Source organism: Eschscholzia californica, unplaced genomic scaffold (assembly GCF_041429995.1).
Source record: "Eschscholzia californica isolate CP2 unplaced genomic scaffold, dmEscCali1.0.p SCAF_4, whole genome shotgun sequence".
Lineage (NCBI taxonomy): Eukaryota > Viridiplantae > Streptophyta > Magnoliopsida > Ranunculales > Papaveraceae > Eschscholzia > Eschscholzia californica.
The window spans coordinates 20,187,432-20,206,580 of NW_028238461.1; the positions used below are offsets into that span (position 1 = coordinate 20,187,432).

General features: G+C 35.0%; 1 protein-coding gene and 1 pseudogene across 1 annotated transcript; both read left to right on the forward strand.

Moving 5' to 3' along the window:
* The first annotated feature begins 2,742 nt into the window (after nucleotides 1-2,742).
* On the forward strand, nucleotides 2,743-6,428 carry LOC147543522 (putative pectinesterase 63). The gene is made up of 4 exons (XM_086634856.1): nucleotides 2,743-3,280; nucleotides 3,352-3,558; nucleotides 5,806-6,047; nucleotides 6,195-6,428. The coding sequence occupies exons 1-4, from the start codon at nucleotides 2,786-2,788 to the stop codon at nucleotides 6,355-6,357; spliced, it is 1,107 nt and encodes a 368-aa protein (XP_086490982.1). The 5' UTR covers nucleotides 2,743-2,785; the 3' UTR covers nucleotides 6,358-6,428.
* A 159-nt stretch (nucleotides 6,429-6,587) lies between these two features.
* On the forward strand, nucleotides 6,588-8,719 carry LOC147543523 (putative pectinesterase 63; annotated as a pseudogene).
* The last annotated feature ends 10,430 nt before the right edge of the window (nucleotides 8,720-19,149 follow it).

Below are 19,149 nucleotides of genomic sequence, written 5' to 3' on the forward strand. Positions count from 1 at the left end.
GTACTCGCACCAAATTCACAAGAAGGGTCCTCTTGACAAGAATGGGGGCCCCTATAAAATTTCCATTTTGGCTATAAGGGTCCCGTTGTAAGAAGCACCCCCAAATATACAGTTTGAACTAATGTTAAAGTTGACGCCATTAAGTCGCCGTTAAGTAATAATAAAATTGACCTTACTTCAATCGGCTCTTCTTCCTTCTTCTTCATCCTCACCCTCTCTCTCTCTCTCTCTCTCTCTCTCCCTCTCTCTCAAACTCTCTCAAACTCTCTAATCTCTCGTTTGTTTGATCAACAGCAAAAAAAAAATTGCATTTGTCCTCGAATTTAAAGTATTTGATTTCCTCGAATAGGATAGTTAAGTTTTGTGCCTTTTAAGCTTTAGGGATGACTTCGATAGGCTCGTGTCAATGAACCTACTCAAACTTGACATGATGCCACCGAATTCAACTCCAGTAAGTTGTTTAGTTTAGTGGAGTTGAATTCGGTATGCCCATGTCGCACTTCATAATGGAATTCCGTACAAGCCTACCGAATTTAACTCCAGTAACCTCTCTTACTTACTGGTGTTAATTCGGCGAGTAGATTTCAAACTGTGGTTAGTATTTCAGCTCGAGGTCACTGAATTGAACCTCAGTTCTAAAGATAGGCTCCTGAAGTGAATTTCGGTGGGCTAGTGTCGAAGTATCCTTAGATGTTTTCGGCACACCCCCCGAATTTTGGATATCTAGTCGGTATTACCTTGACGATTTTGTGTTTGTTCCCTATTTTTTTCTTTAATTTTAATCAACATTTGTTCTTTAAGTATTGTTTATCAATGTTTAATGTGTTTCCCTTTATTTGGATTAGTTTTAGTCAGTATTGACCATTTTCCACAAGGGGCAACCGACCAAAACCTTCTTAAGAACTAGGCGAATCACATTACGTATACGATTTGGAACAGCGAGGTACATGTATATTTTTTTTTGGAAATGTCCTTGTTTGATAAGTTATGTTTGTCCTTCCTTTAATCAATTAATCAAACATAACGTATATATTTTTACAAAAATTTATAGGCGACCGATTTTGAGAATACACAATCGTGCATCTGGTGAGACCCTTCAACATGAAGCTATACGAGCATTGAAGAAGGATCACATTTGGGACATAGAACTCAAGCCTAAAGAAGTTCGTGAGAAAGTGCAAGAATCTGGATTTCTACAAATCGCTCAGTACTCGAACCATAAACTAGACTAGATTCTTATACGACGTTCAGCGAGGTGGAACGAGGACACTAACACATTTCACATGCCTTTTGGAGAGATGCCGATCACACTAGAGGATGTGTATCGTATAACCGGACTTTAGATTGGAAGTAACTCAATGATGGTTCACTTTCAAGACTTAGATGAATGTGCACTTCTTGTGAAAGGATTAGGGTGGCACTGAAACAACAGCAGAACTAATGCAGTTAAATAAGTCGAAGAGTTCCTCATGTTGTGGTTGAGGGAGAATTTTTCTGGTAGCTCTGACGACGACAATGAGAAGAGGTAGGACATTTGCGTCAGAAGGTGCCTTCTCCATCTTATGGGCTCGACAATTTTTGTGATGAGAGTGGTTTGAAGGTGCCTGTTAGCTATCTTCGATAATTGATTGACTTGTCTGAAGTCTCCAAATATTCATAGGGCACAACCGTGCTTGCTTATCTCCACATGTAGCTTGGTCATGCTTCCACTAAGAGTGGGCAAATGGACGAGTTATCTTCCCATCCTTTAAGTACTTATCGCCTCATTCTTTGAGTTTATTGATTTGTATTTAATAGGAGTTTAGATTGTCCGTAGTGAAAATAGTTTTTGTATAGGCATGGATTGACGATCACTTTAAGTTTGGTTACCTCTCGCAATGTCACTTTTCATGAACAACAATTTCCTGTCTTTCCTTCTTCCTCGTCCAATATTAATCTTTCGCCCTCACATTTCATTTCTTTTATCTGGCAATGACACATTTTGTTACACTCAATCACCCATTCCTACCTTTGGAATTATCGGACAAAGAGAAACCTTTCACCCGCCCGACTACCCTAATGGTCATCACTTTCAATTGTCCGTACCCGCTCGACCGGCTCTTTTTCTGCACGTATGCTGCCAGCCCTTCCCGTTTCCCACCTCTGAGTGGGAGTAAGATTTATGGCTGTTGTTTAATTAAATAGGTTTCAATGGTTTATTTTCAATTAGCCTCAATTGTCCCTTAATGAAGTATTGAACTCGAACTCATTGAATCAACACTCAAATACATATTAGTAAAGTGGTTGCTTAAATGAAATGGTAATAGTATTTTTGATGTGTAAATATTGACAATGCTTTTTCTAATGACAAACTTCAAGAGTTATATTCGTTACTTACTAGACCCTTAGAAGCCATCCTACAAAGTTGTAAAGTCTATATGAAACTACTACACAAAGACTTGAAATCATGATTTTTATTAAGATTAAATTAAATTTGATTTCTTGCTAATTCAAGTTAAATTAGTTTATACTAGAAAAGTCTTTTCTATTCAACCCGTGTAATTTAAACTACTTAACTACTAATATTTCATGAGAAACAGATTTTCCTATTAATTAGCGCTCTACTCTCTCTCTCTCTCTCAAAACCATAAACAGAAAGCTAAGGAATAGGTCTAACTCTCTCTACTCTCTCTCTCTCTCTCTCTCTCTCTCTCTCTCTCTCTCTTCTCCTTACTAATAAAATGCTTATTCCTTATAAACCCTAATAATTGAACAATCTAAAGAAACCCTAATGATCACATGAAAAATGACAAATTTTGCTACACTTGCAACCCTTCTTTTACTTCTCCTTCATTTACCCATTCCTGTTATCTTCTCCATTAACATAACCCCAATCCCATTTGAACCAATTAGTCTTGAGATTTGGGAGACAAGTAACATTCTCCCATTCAAAGATAGAGAAACTGATCCAGCTCTTGACTCATCTCTTAAAGAAGCAGAAAAGAACTCAATAATAATCAAGGTTAGACAAGATGGTTCAGGCCAATTCAAAACCGTCACAGATGCTGTCAATAGCATACCGGACGGTAATGCTAAAAGAACGATAATTTGGATTGGTGCCGGTATGTATAAAGAAAAAATAATGGTGAACAGAACTAAACCATTTGTAACATTTTATGGGTCGTCGGATGCAATGCCAAAGTTGACATTTAATGGTACAGCGGCACAATATGGAACAATTGATAGCGCGTCGGTTATAATAGAGTCTGATTACTTCATGGCTGTTAATATCATTTTTGAGGTAATACATTAACACACAATTTTTATGCCACGGTTTTGTTTGTGGTCGTATTACTGATTTTTGAGTTTCAGAATTCATCACCAGAACCAGATGGTAAAAGGACAGGAGCTCAGGCAGAAGCAGTAAGGATTTCCGGAGATAAATCTTCATTCTACAATTGCAAGTTCCTTGGATTTCAAGATACTTTATGTGATGATAAGGGCAATCATTTTTTCAAAGATTGTGATATCGAAGGCACTGTGGATTTCATATTTGGAAATGGAAAATCCTTGTACTTGGTAAATCTCTCTCTCTCTCAATATGTCTCCCTAATAATCAAACATAGACAAAAGAGGATTTCGATGACTTAAGAAATTAGTAATTAGGGCATCACTAGCTGTTCTAATTAGTTTTCCGTTGAATATCCACAGACTTAATATTGTGCAAGACTTAGGTCCATATATTATAAGTAGAACAATCACATGCACTCAACACCAATGGACAAAAATCAAAAAACATGTAGCAACCCAAGCCCAATGAATAAATGCTCTCTTTATGGCGAAGGCACTAGGAGCCACCGAAGAAACCTCGAGACGTAGTAGGCAGGGGCGGGGCTAGTAAGGGGCACGTGCCCCCACAATCTCCAAAGACCACCCCTTAGTATTACTCCAAAATGAAATCTACTATTTTTATTTTTAATTTCTTTTTGCCTATGCAAGATGCCCGTCATTTAGTTTTTTTTGTTGAGAACCACCATTTAGCTACTCCAAGAGAAATCCACTTCTCTTATTGCTATGATCTCATTCTTCACACCTGAAATGACATATAGCCATGTGTTCTTTTTTTAATTCAATTTCTTGGTAAACCAAAATATGTTGAATAACACAAATTTTTCTAATCATCTCCTTGAATAATGTTGATGTTTTTCTTGCATAACATTTACACTTTTTTTAATGTATTTAGAGCATTACACTAATTACGTAGTTTGATTATTTATTTACATAAAATTGTAACTAAATTACTATCAAAATAAAATATAATTTTTTTTAGTAAAAAGCGTGATTGCAGATAGTCAGCCGCCTTAGAAATCAAACAAGAAAAAAAATGCAAATTTATTCACCCTTAGAATGTTGATTAAATGTAAATTTTGTTCACCAAAAAGTAAGTGTCGTTTCTCTTTCTCTCTGTCTTTATATTTCAATTTGAAATTGTGAAATTCTTTCTTTTCAAAAATTTGAACTAAACTACTTTAAAACATAATTTAAGAACATAAAGAAATTTGTGTATGTAATTCTTTTAGGATTACTCAAATAAGATTAAACAACAATATGTTAATTGGAAGAAAAATTACGTTCAAGATTGTCGTTTTCTAAATATGGTAAAATATAGTGTAGGACGAACAATTTTTTTATTGAGTCGATCTAGAAGGCATTCGATACTGTAAACTAAACATAACAAGTAAATAGGTATTGTTTAAGTTATTTATTTATGTGGATTTTTCTTTTTTTAAAAGCGCCCCGATAAAAAAGTTTATGTCTTCGCCACTGGTACTAGGTGTGGGTCCTTACTAAACAACACACACAAAGATAAAAGCGATATGTCTTACGACACTAGTTGCACCTTCTTTCTCTTAAGTTTGTGGTCGTTCAATCAATTGCCAATGAGTGGAGGACAAGACCTAGACATTATATTTTGGTTACTAGGTCGCCCTTCTCTCACGTGTGACTATTCTGACAAGTTCAAGAGTGCAATTAACTTCAAAATATGAGGTGGGTACAACCCATCTCTACTTCCCACATACACAAAGAAAACTCCAAATGATATTGAATTGAATCCATAAAGACTTGATGATCTTTTTCTCTATCCCTCATGGATAGGGCGTGGGTAAGGGGGTGTGTCCGGTGCGATGGCACCCAACCCCAACTTTATCCAAACCCCAAATATTTCTATTGGTAAATAGTTATAATTGAAAAAGTTTTACTGAGTATTAACAAGGGAATATAAAGTACCGTTGTAGTATTGCTTTCTCTCTCTAATTTTTGTTCTTTCTCTATTTTTCTTCTCTCTCTTTTTAATGCAATAGGTACTGTTGTACTTCCCGTCTCTTTTTCTCTCCATAACTCTTACACTCCAACTTTCTTTAACTTGGATCAATCCTAAAAGTATTTTTAATATTTGACATTAATTTGCCTAATTGTTATGTGTTATGTGTGTAGTTTGTTTCTCTCTTTAACTCACTTATATAATTCAATCAATGAATAATGATAATATTATATATATATATATATATTATATTGTTTTATTAGATAGTTAAAATTACTTTTTTCATATGGTAATTTTGTGTTAAAATAATAATTTTATATGATTTTAGTCTCATTAGATGTAATACCTCCAGTTGGTTTGTTAAGATTTTTTTCATTTCTCAATTATAGTATGGAGAGCCCACGATTAAAATTTCGCACTGAACCCTCAAATTCTCGGCCACACCACTGTCATGCATGCATGCATGGAGTGCGAAATCTAATGTGCATTGGGTGTTTATGCAGAATTCAGAACTAAAACAACTATCTCCAAAAGGAGGAGTGATAACAGCACATGCAAAGGAGAAAGAAGAAGATGACAGTGGATATAACTTTGTACACTGTACAGTTTCCGGATCTGGAATTAATAATACACAACTTGGACGATCATGGAAATCAAGAGCGGAGGTTGTCTTTGCTTACTCCTTCCTGGGTCAGGCCGTTAGCACTGATGGATGGTCTGATTTTGGAAACTCCACTTACGATTCGTACGTCTCATTTACAATTTTTATTTTTCGTCGATTCATTACTTTCATTTCGTAATATGGCATGGATCATGCGACAGTATACGCAATGTCTCCATTAGAGAAACCAATTCGAATGTTTAAGAAAAAATGTATTTTCCTTTTATGCAGGACAATATTTTTTGGAGAGTACAAGAACAAAGGAGCGGGTTCAAACACAACACATCGAGCAAAATTCATGAAAACATTAACAGATGAACAAGCCAAACCATTTTTGGATATCAACTACATTAATGGTTCCACTTGGCTTCTTTCACCTCCAATTCTTTCATAATTCAAAGCTCTTCAGCAAATCATGTAGCTAATTACAATTGTTACATAATTAAGTTCATTTTTAGGGAACAATTTTATTTATGTTAGGAAGAAGATTAATTGATTCACTTAGTTTGTTTTGTATAGTAATGTTCTTTCTTTAAATTAGAGTAAGAAAGGAATTCTAGTGGTATTACCTCTACGACTCTACCTCTTTTGCATATCGTTTGGTTTTGTCCATATTGCACAAAAATGAGATCTTTTTTAATGGTTAATTACTGATGTTCCAGTTTTTTATGTGAATGAACTACACACTTAAAAATATAATAATTAAAATACGTCTAGTAAAAAAAATTCATTCTCCATCCTTGCCGAAAACTTGACGATATAGGGATCTACAAATTCGTCATTCTCTTCCGCACTTCTTCCACCATTTTCATCCCTCACTCCTCCACCATTTGTAACATTTTATGGGTCGTCCGATGCAATGCCAAAGTTGACATTTATTGGTACAGCGACACAATATGGAACAGTTGATAGCGCGTCAGTTATAATAGAGTTTGATTATTTCATAGCTGTTAATATCATTTTTGACGTAACTAATAATATTGTTTCTAATCAAGAACTTTTATTACTCTGTTTTATTAATCGCAATACATTAACATACAATTTTTATGCTACGGTTTTGTTTGTGTGGTCGGATTATTGATTTTCGAGTTTCAGAATTCATCACCAGAACCAGATGGCAAAAGGACAGGAGCTCAAGCAGAAGCATTAAGAGTCTCCGGAGATAAATCTTCATTCTACAATTGCAAGTTTCTTGGATTCCAAGATACCTTATGTGATGATAAGGGCAATCATTTTTCCAAAGATTGTGATATTGAAGGCACTGTGGATATCATATTTGGAAATGGAAAATCCTTGTAGTTGGTAAATCTTTCTCTCTCAATATGTCTCATAGAATAATATTTTGCAAGACCTAAGTCCATATATTATAGGTAAAACAATCACATATGCTCAACACCAATTGACAAAAAGTTCATGTTAATTCAAAGAACATGTAACAACTCAAGCTCAGTGAATAAGTGTTCTCTTTATGGCGAAGGCACCAGGAGCCCACCAAAAAAACCTCGAGGCGTACTAGGTGTGTATCCTTACCAAACGACACACATAAAGATAAAAGCCATGTGTCTTATAACACAAATATTTTTATTGGTAAATAGCTATAACTAAAAAAATTTGCTGAGTTTCAAGAAGGAATGTAAAGTACCGTTGCGGTGTTGTTTTCTCTCTCTCTAACTTTTCTTCTCTCTTTACTTTTCTTCTCTCTCTTTATAATGCAATAGGTATTGTTGTATTTCCTCCCTCTTATTCTCTCCATAATTCTTACACTCCAACTTTCTTTAACTTGGGTAAATCACTCAATCCTAAAAGCATTTTTAATATTTGACATTAATTTGTCTAATTGTAATGTGTCATGTGTTAATATGTTATATGTCATGTGTGTAGTTTGTTTCTCTCTCTAACTCACTTATATAATTTTACCAATGAATAATGATATTATTATATATATATATATGTTATATTGTCCTATTAGATAGTTAAAATTATTTTTTTCGCATGGTAATTTTGTGTTAAAATAGTTATTTATATAATTTTAATCTCATTGGATGTAATATCTCTCGTTGTATTGTTAAGATTTTTTTTCATTTCTCAATTATAGTATGGAGGACCCACGATTAAAATCACACTGGACCCCTAAATTCTCGGCCACGTCAATGTCATGCATGCATGCATGGAGTACGAAATTTAATGTGCATTGGGTGTTTATGCAGAATTTAGAACTAAAACAACTATCTCCAAAAGGAGGAGTGGTAATAGCACATGTAAGGGAGAAAGAAGAAGATGATAGTGGATATAACTTTGTACACTGTAACGTTTTCGGATCTGGGATTAATAATACACAACTTGGACGAACATGGAAATCAAGACCCGAGGTTGTCTTTGCTTACTCCTTCCTGGGTCACGTCATTGACACTGATGGATGGTCTGATTTTGAAAACTCCACTTACGATTCGTACGTCTCCTTTACAACTTCTATTTTTCCACCGATTCATTTCGTAATACGGCATGGATACATCATGCGACAGTATACGCAATGTCTTTATTAGAGAAACCAGTTCAAATTTTTAAGAAAAAAAATGTATTTTCCTTTTCTGTATGACATATTTTTTTAAGAATACAAGAACAAAGGAGACGGTTCAAACACAACACATCGAGTAAAATTCATGAAAACATTAACAGATGAACAAGTCAAACCATTTTTGGATATTAACTACATCGTTGGTCCCACTTGGCTTCTTTCACCTCCAATTCTTCCATGATTCAAAGCTCTTCAGCTAATCATGTAACTAATTGCAATTGTTTCATAATTAAGTTCATTTTTAGAGAATAATTTTATTTATGCCAGGAAGAAGATTAATCGATTCACTTAGTTTATTTTTTGTAGTAATGTTCTTTCTTTAATTAGAGTAAAAAAGGAATTCTAGTGGTATTACCTCTACGTCTCTACCTCTTTTGCATATCGTTTGGATTTGTGCATATTGCACAAAAATGAGATCTCTGGTTAATTACTGATGTTCTAGTTTCGTATGTGTATAAACTACACGCTTACAAAAAACTAAAATACGTCTAGTAAAAAAAATCATTCTCTATCCTTGCCGCAACTTGTCGGTTTAGGAACTACAAATTCTTCATCCTCTTCCCCACTTCTTCCACCATTTTCATCCCTCACTCTTCCTTTTAATCTCGCATTCTTGCTTTCAATTTTTAAATTCCTACGAAAACCAGACAACAAAAAAATTAATTTCATTTTAAGCCCTAAAAGAATAACAAACTCACTAATGGTGTGTTTGGATGACAGAATCATGAATTCGCGGATTCATGAGTCCTTGGAAATCATGATTCCACGGATTCATGAATCCAATTAATATTTTTTGGTTTGTTTGGCAACTAATAAGAATCCTATGATTTATTATTATTTGAGTATTTTGTAAACGCTTCTTTAGAATAAACCTTGTTCACGAAACTCGTTTTTTCAAATATCGTTTCATTCGGGGAAATATCAGATCTTGAGAAAAAAGGGTTTTGGAGAAAAACAATTTTTTTGAAGAAAAAAATGATTTTCGAGGAAAAAATGGTTTTTCGGGGAAAAAATGTTTTTTGGGAAAAAAATGGTTTTCGGAGAAAAAATGATTTTTGAGAAAAAAAAATAATTTTTGAAAAAAATAATATTTTGAAGAAAAAAAGTATTTCGGGGAAAGAAAAAAATGATTTTCGGTGAAAAAAATTATGATTTTTGAAAACAATAATATATTTAAAATAATTATTTTGTCGAAAGAAATATTTGTTGTTGATTTTAAGTTTGAAATTTGGATAAATTAATCCAAAATCCTAGCAAATCTTAGGGGGTAGGGTGGGGTTTTGGTCCAATACAAATTTTAGAATTAGGAATCCTTCGGATTCAAGAGTCCTACGATTCTTGGTAGCCAAACAGACCAAGAATTCATGATTCCTACCAAATCCCACTTTTGATAGGAATCCTACTTAGGAATCCTGCAACCAAACACACCATAAAATGATCTCCTAAAGATGATCAGCCGACAGATGACTTCCATCAATTTTTCGATTCCAGTATTAGCGATTTCCGACAAGGGGTGAGAAAGTAAAATCACTTAAATTCAAAATTTTTTTCGTGTGTTTACTTGTACGAAAAGAGGACATCCCTCAGTGTACATTGAAAAAGGGGTATCCTTAGTTGGATATTAGAGGGGAAGGAGTAACCCTAAATTCTCCATTTTCTGGATTAATTAATTTTGACCCCTAAAGATGACGAATTCCCCAAAATAGCCTCCTAAAGATGACGAACTCCCGATGGTTTTATTATGTGTTATCCCATTAGTCAACTTTAGAAGTTAATTTTTTTACTTTTTAACCTTGTTTTCAGACTTATTTTTTCTTCCTATCTTTCCTTTTCTCTTTCGAAGCAGGGTCGAGGGCTTACGGATGACCAACCACCTTTCACAACTCGACATCAAAACTTTTTTTTATCTATTTTCCTTTTCTTCTCCCTATTTCCTCCTTTCACCACCACCACATTCTTATTCATCAATGTAGCATGACAACTGCAAACTTCTTCGTCATCGGAGTAAAGCAGATATGATGTAGTTCGTCTTCATCGCCCCTCTACGGATCTCAGATTTGCCGAGGTTTTACAAAGGAAGGAAAGATAGAGATTGATGAAAAGATAGAGAGGGTGAGAGAGAGACAATCAGAGAAGTAATGAGAGAGGTTGGTGTTGGCTGGTTGGTGTTGGTTGGTTGGTGTGTGTCGGCGACCCATCTTTGACGAAAAAGAAAGAGGGAAAGAATAGGAGTGGAAATACTATGAAGAGAACAGAAGAAAAAAAAGTAAAAGATCAACTGTTAAGTTGATTAAAGGAACAATTCAAAAGAGGTAAATGTTGAAAGTTGGTTATCTTGAGGAGGCTATACTGGGAGCTGGTCATCGTTTGAGCCATTTTGGTGAGGTGGTTATCTTTCCAGGGTCAAAGTAGAGTTAACCCTTTTTAAAATGGTGCGTGGAGGGGCACGTTCAACACTAATCAGCGCTTATTAATATTCTCAACGGTGGCGCCTGTTAAAGAAGATAAATTTTATGGACACAATTTGGAACACAAACCCTTTATTGGGTTCATCAAACTTTTCGTGAACTTTTTTTTTTTACTGAAAAGATAAGCATATATAACAAAATACGAGTATAATTACATCCCAGATTAAGAAGGGGGTGGTATTACAAACCAAGTCATATTACTATTATGAACAAGGCCCGTTTTACAAGTATATCGGCATGAGCATTGCTATTGCGGCGAATGTGTGAGAAGGTAATGCTTGGAAACTTCGGAATGAAATTTCTGATTGTTGAGATGTGAGCTTTTGATTGCCGTTGTATCGTCTTTTTGGAGTTGCGCAGATGATTAATGAGGCTTCGAATATCATTTTCTAAGTGGAGAAATTTGATGTTTTTTTTCAATGTCCATAAGATTCCACATAATATTTCTTCTGCAATTCTAGCGCGGAGAGTTGTTGTTTTCGCAACCATGAAACACGCTTGAGAATCATAGATAATATAGTTGATTTCTGAAAGATCCTTTATATTCTTGAACCAAGGCATCAACATTCATTTTTATATACGGGTTGGTAAGGAGTTCCATGTGCTTTCCTTTGAGGAAATTGTTCGGATATTAGTGACTTCGAAGGATGGAAAAGCCAGAATTTGATTAATAACCTGCATAGGAGAGTTAATCCTTTTTTTTTTTAAAAACAGTTGTCGCATCTGGCTTTCCAGATGAACCAAAGTATAGTGGCGTAGAAGCTATCCCAATTAAAATCATTATTTTGTCGGTTCTCATTCCAAGAGGTTATCCAATCTTTAATAGAAATAATATAATTTGTACGTATCTTAAAGTAAACCATATCGATCTCGTAAATGTGCAATGTGAAAGTGCATGATCAATCAAGTTGTGAAATGGTTTTCTTATTCATCTCAATCGAGTAACAATGATATTTATACATCAATACTAACAGAAACCTCAACTGAAATAATAACAGAAAAGAAACTAAATCCTAACTAACTGTCTAACCATAATAACAAACTCAAAAGAGTTTTATCCCATGCGACACTCACGAGTACAACACACTTGGTCCAACCCACTTGTTGTTCTTATACTTGTGCTATTACAATCGTTTCCGTGGAATCACAATATGGACAGGTAAAGACATTTTCAATATATTTACTGATTCTGTTTCTGATCGGGAGGCAAACAGTACAACATTTCCATATGAACAATTGTATTCTCGGCATCGTTTTAATTTTCCAAATAAAATGCCAATTAACCTCAACATGTTGGAAGCTGCTTTGTTCTTCCCTAAGTTGTCTGTACATAGAACCTATAGAGTAAATACCTGATCTGGTTGGGACCACCGGATGGTGTCCTGCTCATCGACTTTTAGTGAAGCTATGGAAGATGAACTTGTTACAAAATATTGTGCCCATAAAGCTGCTTATGATTTTGTAATTAGAAGAAGAGTTACTGTAATTTGTTTGGAAGGAAATCACTCAATTCTCAATTTTAAACATAAATTGGAAGAACAATAAGTAAAATATATTATCTTACTTGAGATAAAAATTGGAAAAAAAAATAGGAAATGAAGCCGAATACCCAATTTTGTGCTAGTCATATAAGAGGATATGCAAATATGTTTTCACGCTTGGGCTCCTTTTGCAAACTGCAAACTTAGTGAAAATTTGTGCAATCCGTGCGCTCAATGTGCATAAATTTGTGCAAATTTTACTGCTACAAACTCAGTGCAAACTTTACCTCGCTAGTTGAAGCCTAAAGAATTATGTGTCATATTTTGACAAAATAAAATTTAGCTTGGGAATTTTGGCCAATTTGTTTGATTTTGAAATCAAGTAATTCTAATACCATATCAATAGTTGCTAAAATTTTGAAGTATTACAAGAAAAATATTTGACAATATGCATGGGGGTTCATATACAAATTAACTTCCATAACTAGTTAAGAACATACAAGAATAAATTCAATATGAACCGATATATCTAACCTTAACCATGTTAGCTCTTTTTGTAATCCATTTCTCGAATTCGTCAATGTCATAATCAATCTTCAGGATCCCTTCATTACAAAAACCATATTCCTCTGAGGAATTATAAAGAAAATTTATAAATTCTTCATCCCTAAGCAAATCTCTATGAACCATGAAGAATTTTTTTTCGTTATCATTCTTCCCAACACATATAGGAACATACCCTTTAGGTGTAAAAGAATTCCCTTGCAAACGCTTATAAACAAATTCATCATGATTAGCAAAGAAAAACTTCCTTAAATTACTTACTCTTAATCCCATATTACTAAAAGGCCTAGCTTGGAGCTAGCTTGGTTGATTACTCAATCTGCGATTTAATCCCGATCCATATTGTTTAATGTGATGGAAGATTATAAAAGGCCGTGCAATACCGTGTTACGGGCAATCAATAATTGAGCTTAGCCAAGTGATAAATATTTTCGATAGTTTATGAGATGATGTTGATATATTTGGTGAAGAACTAATTCTTAATCATATATAGTTGATTAGTTATTAATTTAGTTGAACGTCATCAAAACAAGGTCCAATGCAACTTAAACATTTATTTATAGTAGCGATACAAATATTAGTAATATTAGTAATATTATTTCCAGGACGATTGTTACTTTATACAACATGACATTATAAAGCTTTCCATGCATCCTGTGGCATTGATAAATGAGAAGTTGAGCCAACAACTGTGCACTTGATTGTGCATCTACTCTAAATATTCGGAGAAAGTCAAAGTTATGGGTATGAATGATAAGAATAAAGCATATTTCCCATTCGTCCATGACCTTATAATATAAATTATTTTTCTGATTTTTGGTTTCGAAGGTAACTTTCCAGTACCAAAGACAATTTCATTTTCTAATCTTTCTTTTCCATCCGTACCGTAATATATAATTCCAAAGGCAGATTCGTTGAACACCCTCTAATAAATAATTTGTCTAAATGGTCTAGAGTCTAGAGAAATATCCCTTTTTCTCTCAAATATTTCCTTTTAATATGTTTTGATTATGAAATACTTGATTAGTTCACTTTCAGCTCCCATAGTTCTAGTAGGTATACCCCAAAGAAAACAGTTATTTGCTCTCTAGTTTAATATGGGTTAACTCTAGTTTGGCCATGAAAAATGATCAATTTACTAAAATGATTTCTTAAAGATGGACGTTGTAGGTTCTTAAATCACTTTTCCGTTCGTTTTATTGTCACATATTAATTCTCTTCTTTTCATTACCGATTTTACCTTTCTGACATTACTCGTCTAATATTAATGGTCTGGAGAACATAATATTTAAATCTTGTTATTTATTACTAAATTGTTTCTCTCAACAATTTTTTTTCAAGTTAGGTTTTTCTTCTCTCTCTCCATTATCTTGTACACTTCATACTTGTATTTTCATCTTCACACTTCATCTTTATCATTGTCACCTACAAAATCCAAATCAATTTAGAAAATAATCAATAAAAGTTTTTCCAGATCGCCTTTAAGGCAACAAAGATTATAACGAGGTATATAAACATTCTTTAACCCATTATTGAATGTGTCATATATAAGGATCAGTGGGTGCCTATTGAAGAAGTCGAGTGGTTACAGATTAGCCTAGGTACAAATAGAGTCTCCGCTTATAGCACAAAAACCAGATGTCTTTAGCAACGCTCTTCGATATTTTATATATTCTTATAACGTGAATATTTAATTATAATTCTGATGAGTGGTAAATATTTCTGATATATTTATCAAATTGATGTGTCAAATAATATATAGTTTTGTGTTTTTTTTTTGTTGAAACAGATAAATAAGTTAATAAATAGGAGTATGATGATTATACAAATGACTTTTTTTTTTTTGTTGAACCATGATTATACAAATGATAGATAGATAGAGGAATATAAGACCATGGGCGATTATATGTGTTTCCTTGCCCATTTTGCTAGAGAATTTGATATTGTTGTTGCGCCTTATGTGATCAAATTTAATGTTGTGAAAAGATTGCCCCCATATAAGAAAATACTCGTCACTGTTGTCTGATTTTGACGTTTTTGGAGGTATCTAATGATTCCTTGGTTATCACTATCAACTTTGACATAATTGTAATTGCGTTACCGTATGATTTAAATTTAGATAACATACAAATATCTAATTTACAAAGTATTGATTTATGTTGCATATTTTTTTTTTTTTTTTGAGAATCAAACTTCATTTAAAATCCAAAAGGCTAATGAGAATTACATCATGAAGTTGAAAAATAAAGAGACAGTCAATACAGACAAACAAGTCAAGTTATGCCCACTTGGGTGCCTATAGAGTTGTCTGGTCCAACTGGTGGGCTGCTTTTCTGATGCAGACACTACACCCATCTATGGGTGGTTTTCTAACCGCTGCTTCTTCCACCTTCTCATCTCGTCGTCAACCGTCGCCGTCAACCGTCGTCGTCAACCATCGTCGTTAGCCATCAACCGTCGGCGTGTAAATCGAGTCTCCGCCTCCATGAATGGAAAAGTACGAACTCCTCTTTGTATTGTGGTTGTTCCTTGCCAATTATGAGTTCTTTTCTAGAATTGCCGGTGGTTTCTTCCATTAATTGCAGCAACTTGAGTCTTCTACTACAAAATATTATGAAGAGAACAAAAAACCACAACGTGTATATTTACGGATTAAAACTTCGTGGGATGAATTTTGGGCTATGACTGGTTCCGGTGCATCGGTGGAGAGAGTTGTAAGTTGTTGAAGAAACTCACAATGTTTTTCCATGGCCAAACACTCGATCTTGAAAACTAAAAGAAGAGAACAAATGGATCCTAAAAGATCAACAAAACAGGCCGTAAAAGACCAACAAAAAAACAACCTTTATTAGAAACGGAAAGGGAATCCAGATTCATTTTCAAAAAGGCTGTTGATTCGGAGAAATAAGAATATTATCTGGAGTGAAAATTTTTAAAGGAAAGATGGAAAATTTTAAATATTATCCGGAGAAACAAATTTTAAGGGGAAATAAAATATTTATTCTTCTTCTTCAACTCCGGCCACCACCTCCGGCCGCCACCACCTCTCTCTCTCTCTCCCTCTCTCTTTCTCTCATGGGGTCTCTCTCGCACGAAATTCGCATTTAGTGAGCTTAAGTCAGCAACAAGGAATTTCAGATCCGAAAGTCTTCTTGGAGAAGGTGGCTTTGGTTGTGTTTTAAGGGGTTGGATTGAGGAGAATGGAACTGCTGCAGTGAAACCTGGTATTAGCCTTACTGTTGTTGTTAAGATTCTTAGGCTTCATTTGGATAAGGGAAATTTTTCTGCCAACTGCTTTTCTTATTTCATGCATGGGGACATTACCTATTGATGAGACATGGAAATGTCCCATCTGAGTCTCTTAATTTAGACGAGTTAGTCTCTCTAGAGCAGTTACTCTCACGAATTACTCTCTTTTATGTTCAGATACCTTTTTACAGAGTTATGCGTGCAAAACGGATAAAAGTCGGAAAGAATACAGACTAGGGGCATTTTGGTCATTCGTTGATTCTGACTTCTTGGTCAATATTAGTGTTCGGATGGAAAGTAGAGTCCAAGACGAGCCCGTAGGCGAAAACGAAAGTCAAATCGGAGTTCGGTCGAGAGACTTATAGCTAGTCAAAGTTTGGATTAAAATCAGGTCAACAGTGACACGTGGCGTGCAATCTAACGTAACATGGAATTTTCGGTACACAGTCGGGCTGTGCGGGACGCTTGTTCGGGATGGCAAGAATTTACGTCCCAATACACCCGCGAGCAAGTTATTATGGTGCTTCCGAGCGTTTCCGCCGTCCAGATCCGTGTTTTGAAGATCAGACGGTCTCTGAAGCCGCCCATCTTCACTGCCATTCAAGAACAGTTTAGTTAGAGAGAGAAACCGAGAGAGAGAGAATCAAAAACAGATTAAATCCTTCTCTCTCTCGTCTCTATCTAATAAAACTGATTCAAAAACAGGAAGGAGAGAGAGATAACCGGGAGAGATAACCGAGAGAGAAGATTAAAGTCCAAAGATTTTGGAGAACCGAGATAGAAGGAACTCGGGATTCGACTGAGTGGGAGATCGAGATTTGTTGAGGATTTCGAATTTTGAATTCTCTCTATATATATCAGTGAAAAACAGAGAGCAATTTTTATCTCGTCTTTGGGGTCCTCTCGGCTTAAGAAAGATCAAAGGGTTTGGAGATAGAACAGTAGAGAGAGAAACGGTTTTGAAGAAGAAGATAGCAACGGGTTAGAGAGAGAAAGAGATCATCATCTCGGTTTTCTTATTTGATTCTTCTTTTCTTTTTTTTGTTTTCTATTTTCTTAGTGAGAAAGAGGTTGAAAACAGAGAGAGAGAGAGAGACAGAGATTGTAGAGAGAGAGAGAGAGACAGAACCACCATTAATGAATATTGGAGTTTAAAGAAATTTGTTTTCGATTTGTTTCTTTTGATTCTTGTATTATCTTTCTTTGTGAGAGAGAAGGATTATACAAAGAGATTAAGAATAGAGAGAGAAAACAGAAAGTTTAGAGAGAGAAAGAAGGTTGAAAAAGATGAGAAAATAATTTTCTCCCAGAGAAACCATTTTCGGGAAGACGAGAAAATCGTTTTCCCAGAGGGTGCGTTTGGCAGATTTCAGAAAAACAGAAGAAATTCAATTCCTTAGGCTCTGTTTGGCTACAAAATCAGTAAGAAATCCAACTTTTCTACTTTTCTCTCATTTTTCTATATAGTTAAGCTTCCATCCTTTATTATGAAGAACTAATTTTATATCTAGGGTTTTACACGAAGTCATAATAATTATTTTCTCGATAATTTATTAAAGTTTTTACCATTTTAACGATAAAATTTTCCGGGTTTTTAGACCGTTCATGGACTAAAACCTGAGTTATATAAAGAACTCTTGAATTAGATCAAAATTAAATTGTCGTTAGAATTGTTACGAAGACGGATTCGAAAACCCTAGGTTCCCTTTTTCTGAATTACCGACTTATTTATTTATTTTTTTTTATTTTATTTTTATTAAACCTCCATCAAACCATTTTTAAATCTCAATAGTTTTAAGGTTAGATTTTAGTTTAACTTAGTCTCTGAGGAACGAACCGGTCTTACCGGACTTATTACTTGACGCCCGTATACTTGCGGGTGGAGACCTTTTAGGGTAACCTTTTAGGCCCATCACCTATCTTCGAATTCTTGCAGGCTGAAGTAAATTTTCTTGGTCATCTTCTTCATCCTAATTTCTGCATAAACACTTTATTTTCTTTCTTTTTTACATCTAAAGTACCATCCTCTCTCTCTCTCTCTTTGAGTATCTCACACTCACAGTCCACCTTCGGGGTGATCAGAAAAGGAGAGATAAGAGACAAAGATTTGAAAAAAAAACATTTAAGGTTGTCGGCAATGGCAGTTTACATGCGACCCTTAGTGACCACAATTTTATTCCCCATAGCACTTAGAAAAGTATTTACTCTCTCTCCACCGATGGACGGTAAAAAAATATTAGCTATTGTCAACAATTCAAAAATTAGCTATTGTCGGGTTATTTCCCATATGGCCCCCTACTTTGTGACCAGCTTCCCGCCTGGCCCCCTACTTTACGAGAAATACCCATATGGCCCCCTTCCGTTATAACACCGTTACTCTCTCTCTTCCATTTCTTTTCTCTCTCTTCCAACATGTTTTCTCTCTCTGCCACCTCGTCAAAACCAGCCACCTCATCACCTTCTCCGGCAAGGTCGCCGGCCGGCCAAATTTCCGGCCGGCGACCTTCAAATATAAAAAAAAAAAAAAAATTCCTTTTTTTCTCTCTCTTCTCTCTCTCTCTCTAAAAAAAAAAAAAAAAATTTAAAAATTCTCTCCCCTCTCTCTCTCTAAATTCTTTCTCTTCTTCTTCTTCTCTTTTCTCTCTCTCTTCTTCTTCTTTCTCTCTCTCTTTCCCCCTCTCTCTATTCTCTCTCTCTCGACCTCCGGCGAAGTCGCCGGAGGTCGAACAGAACAGATCTGTTCCGAACAGAACAGGATCTGTTCTGTTCGACCTCTGGCGTAGTCGCCGGAGGTCGAGAGAATAGAGAGAGGGGGGAAAGAGAGAGAGAAAGAAGAAGAAGAGAGACAT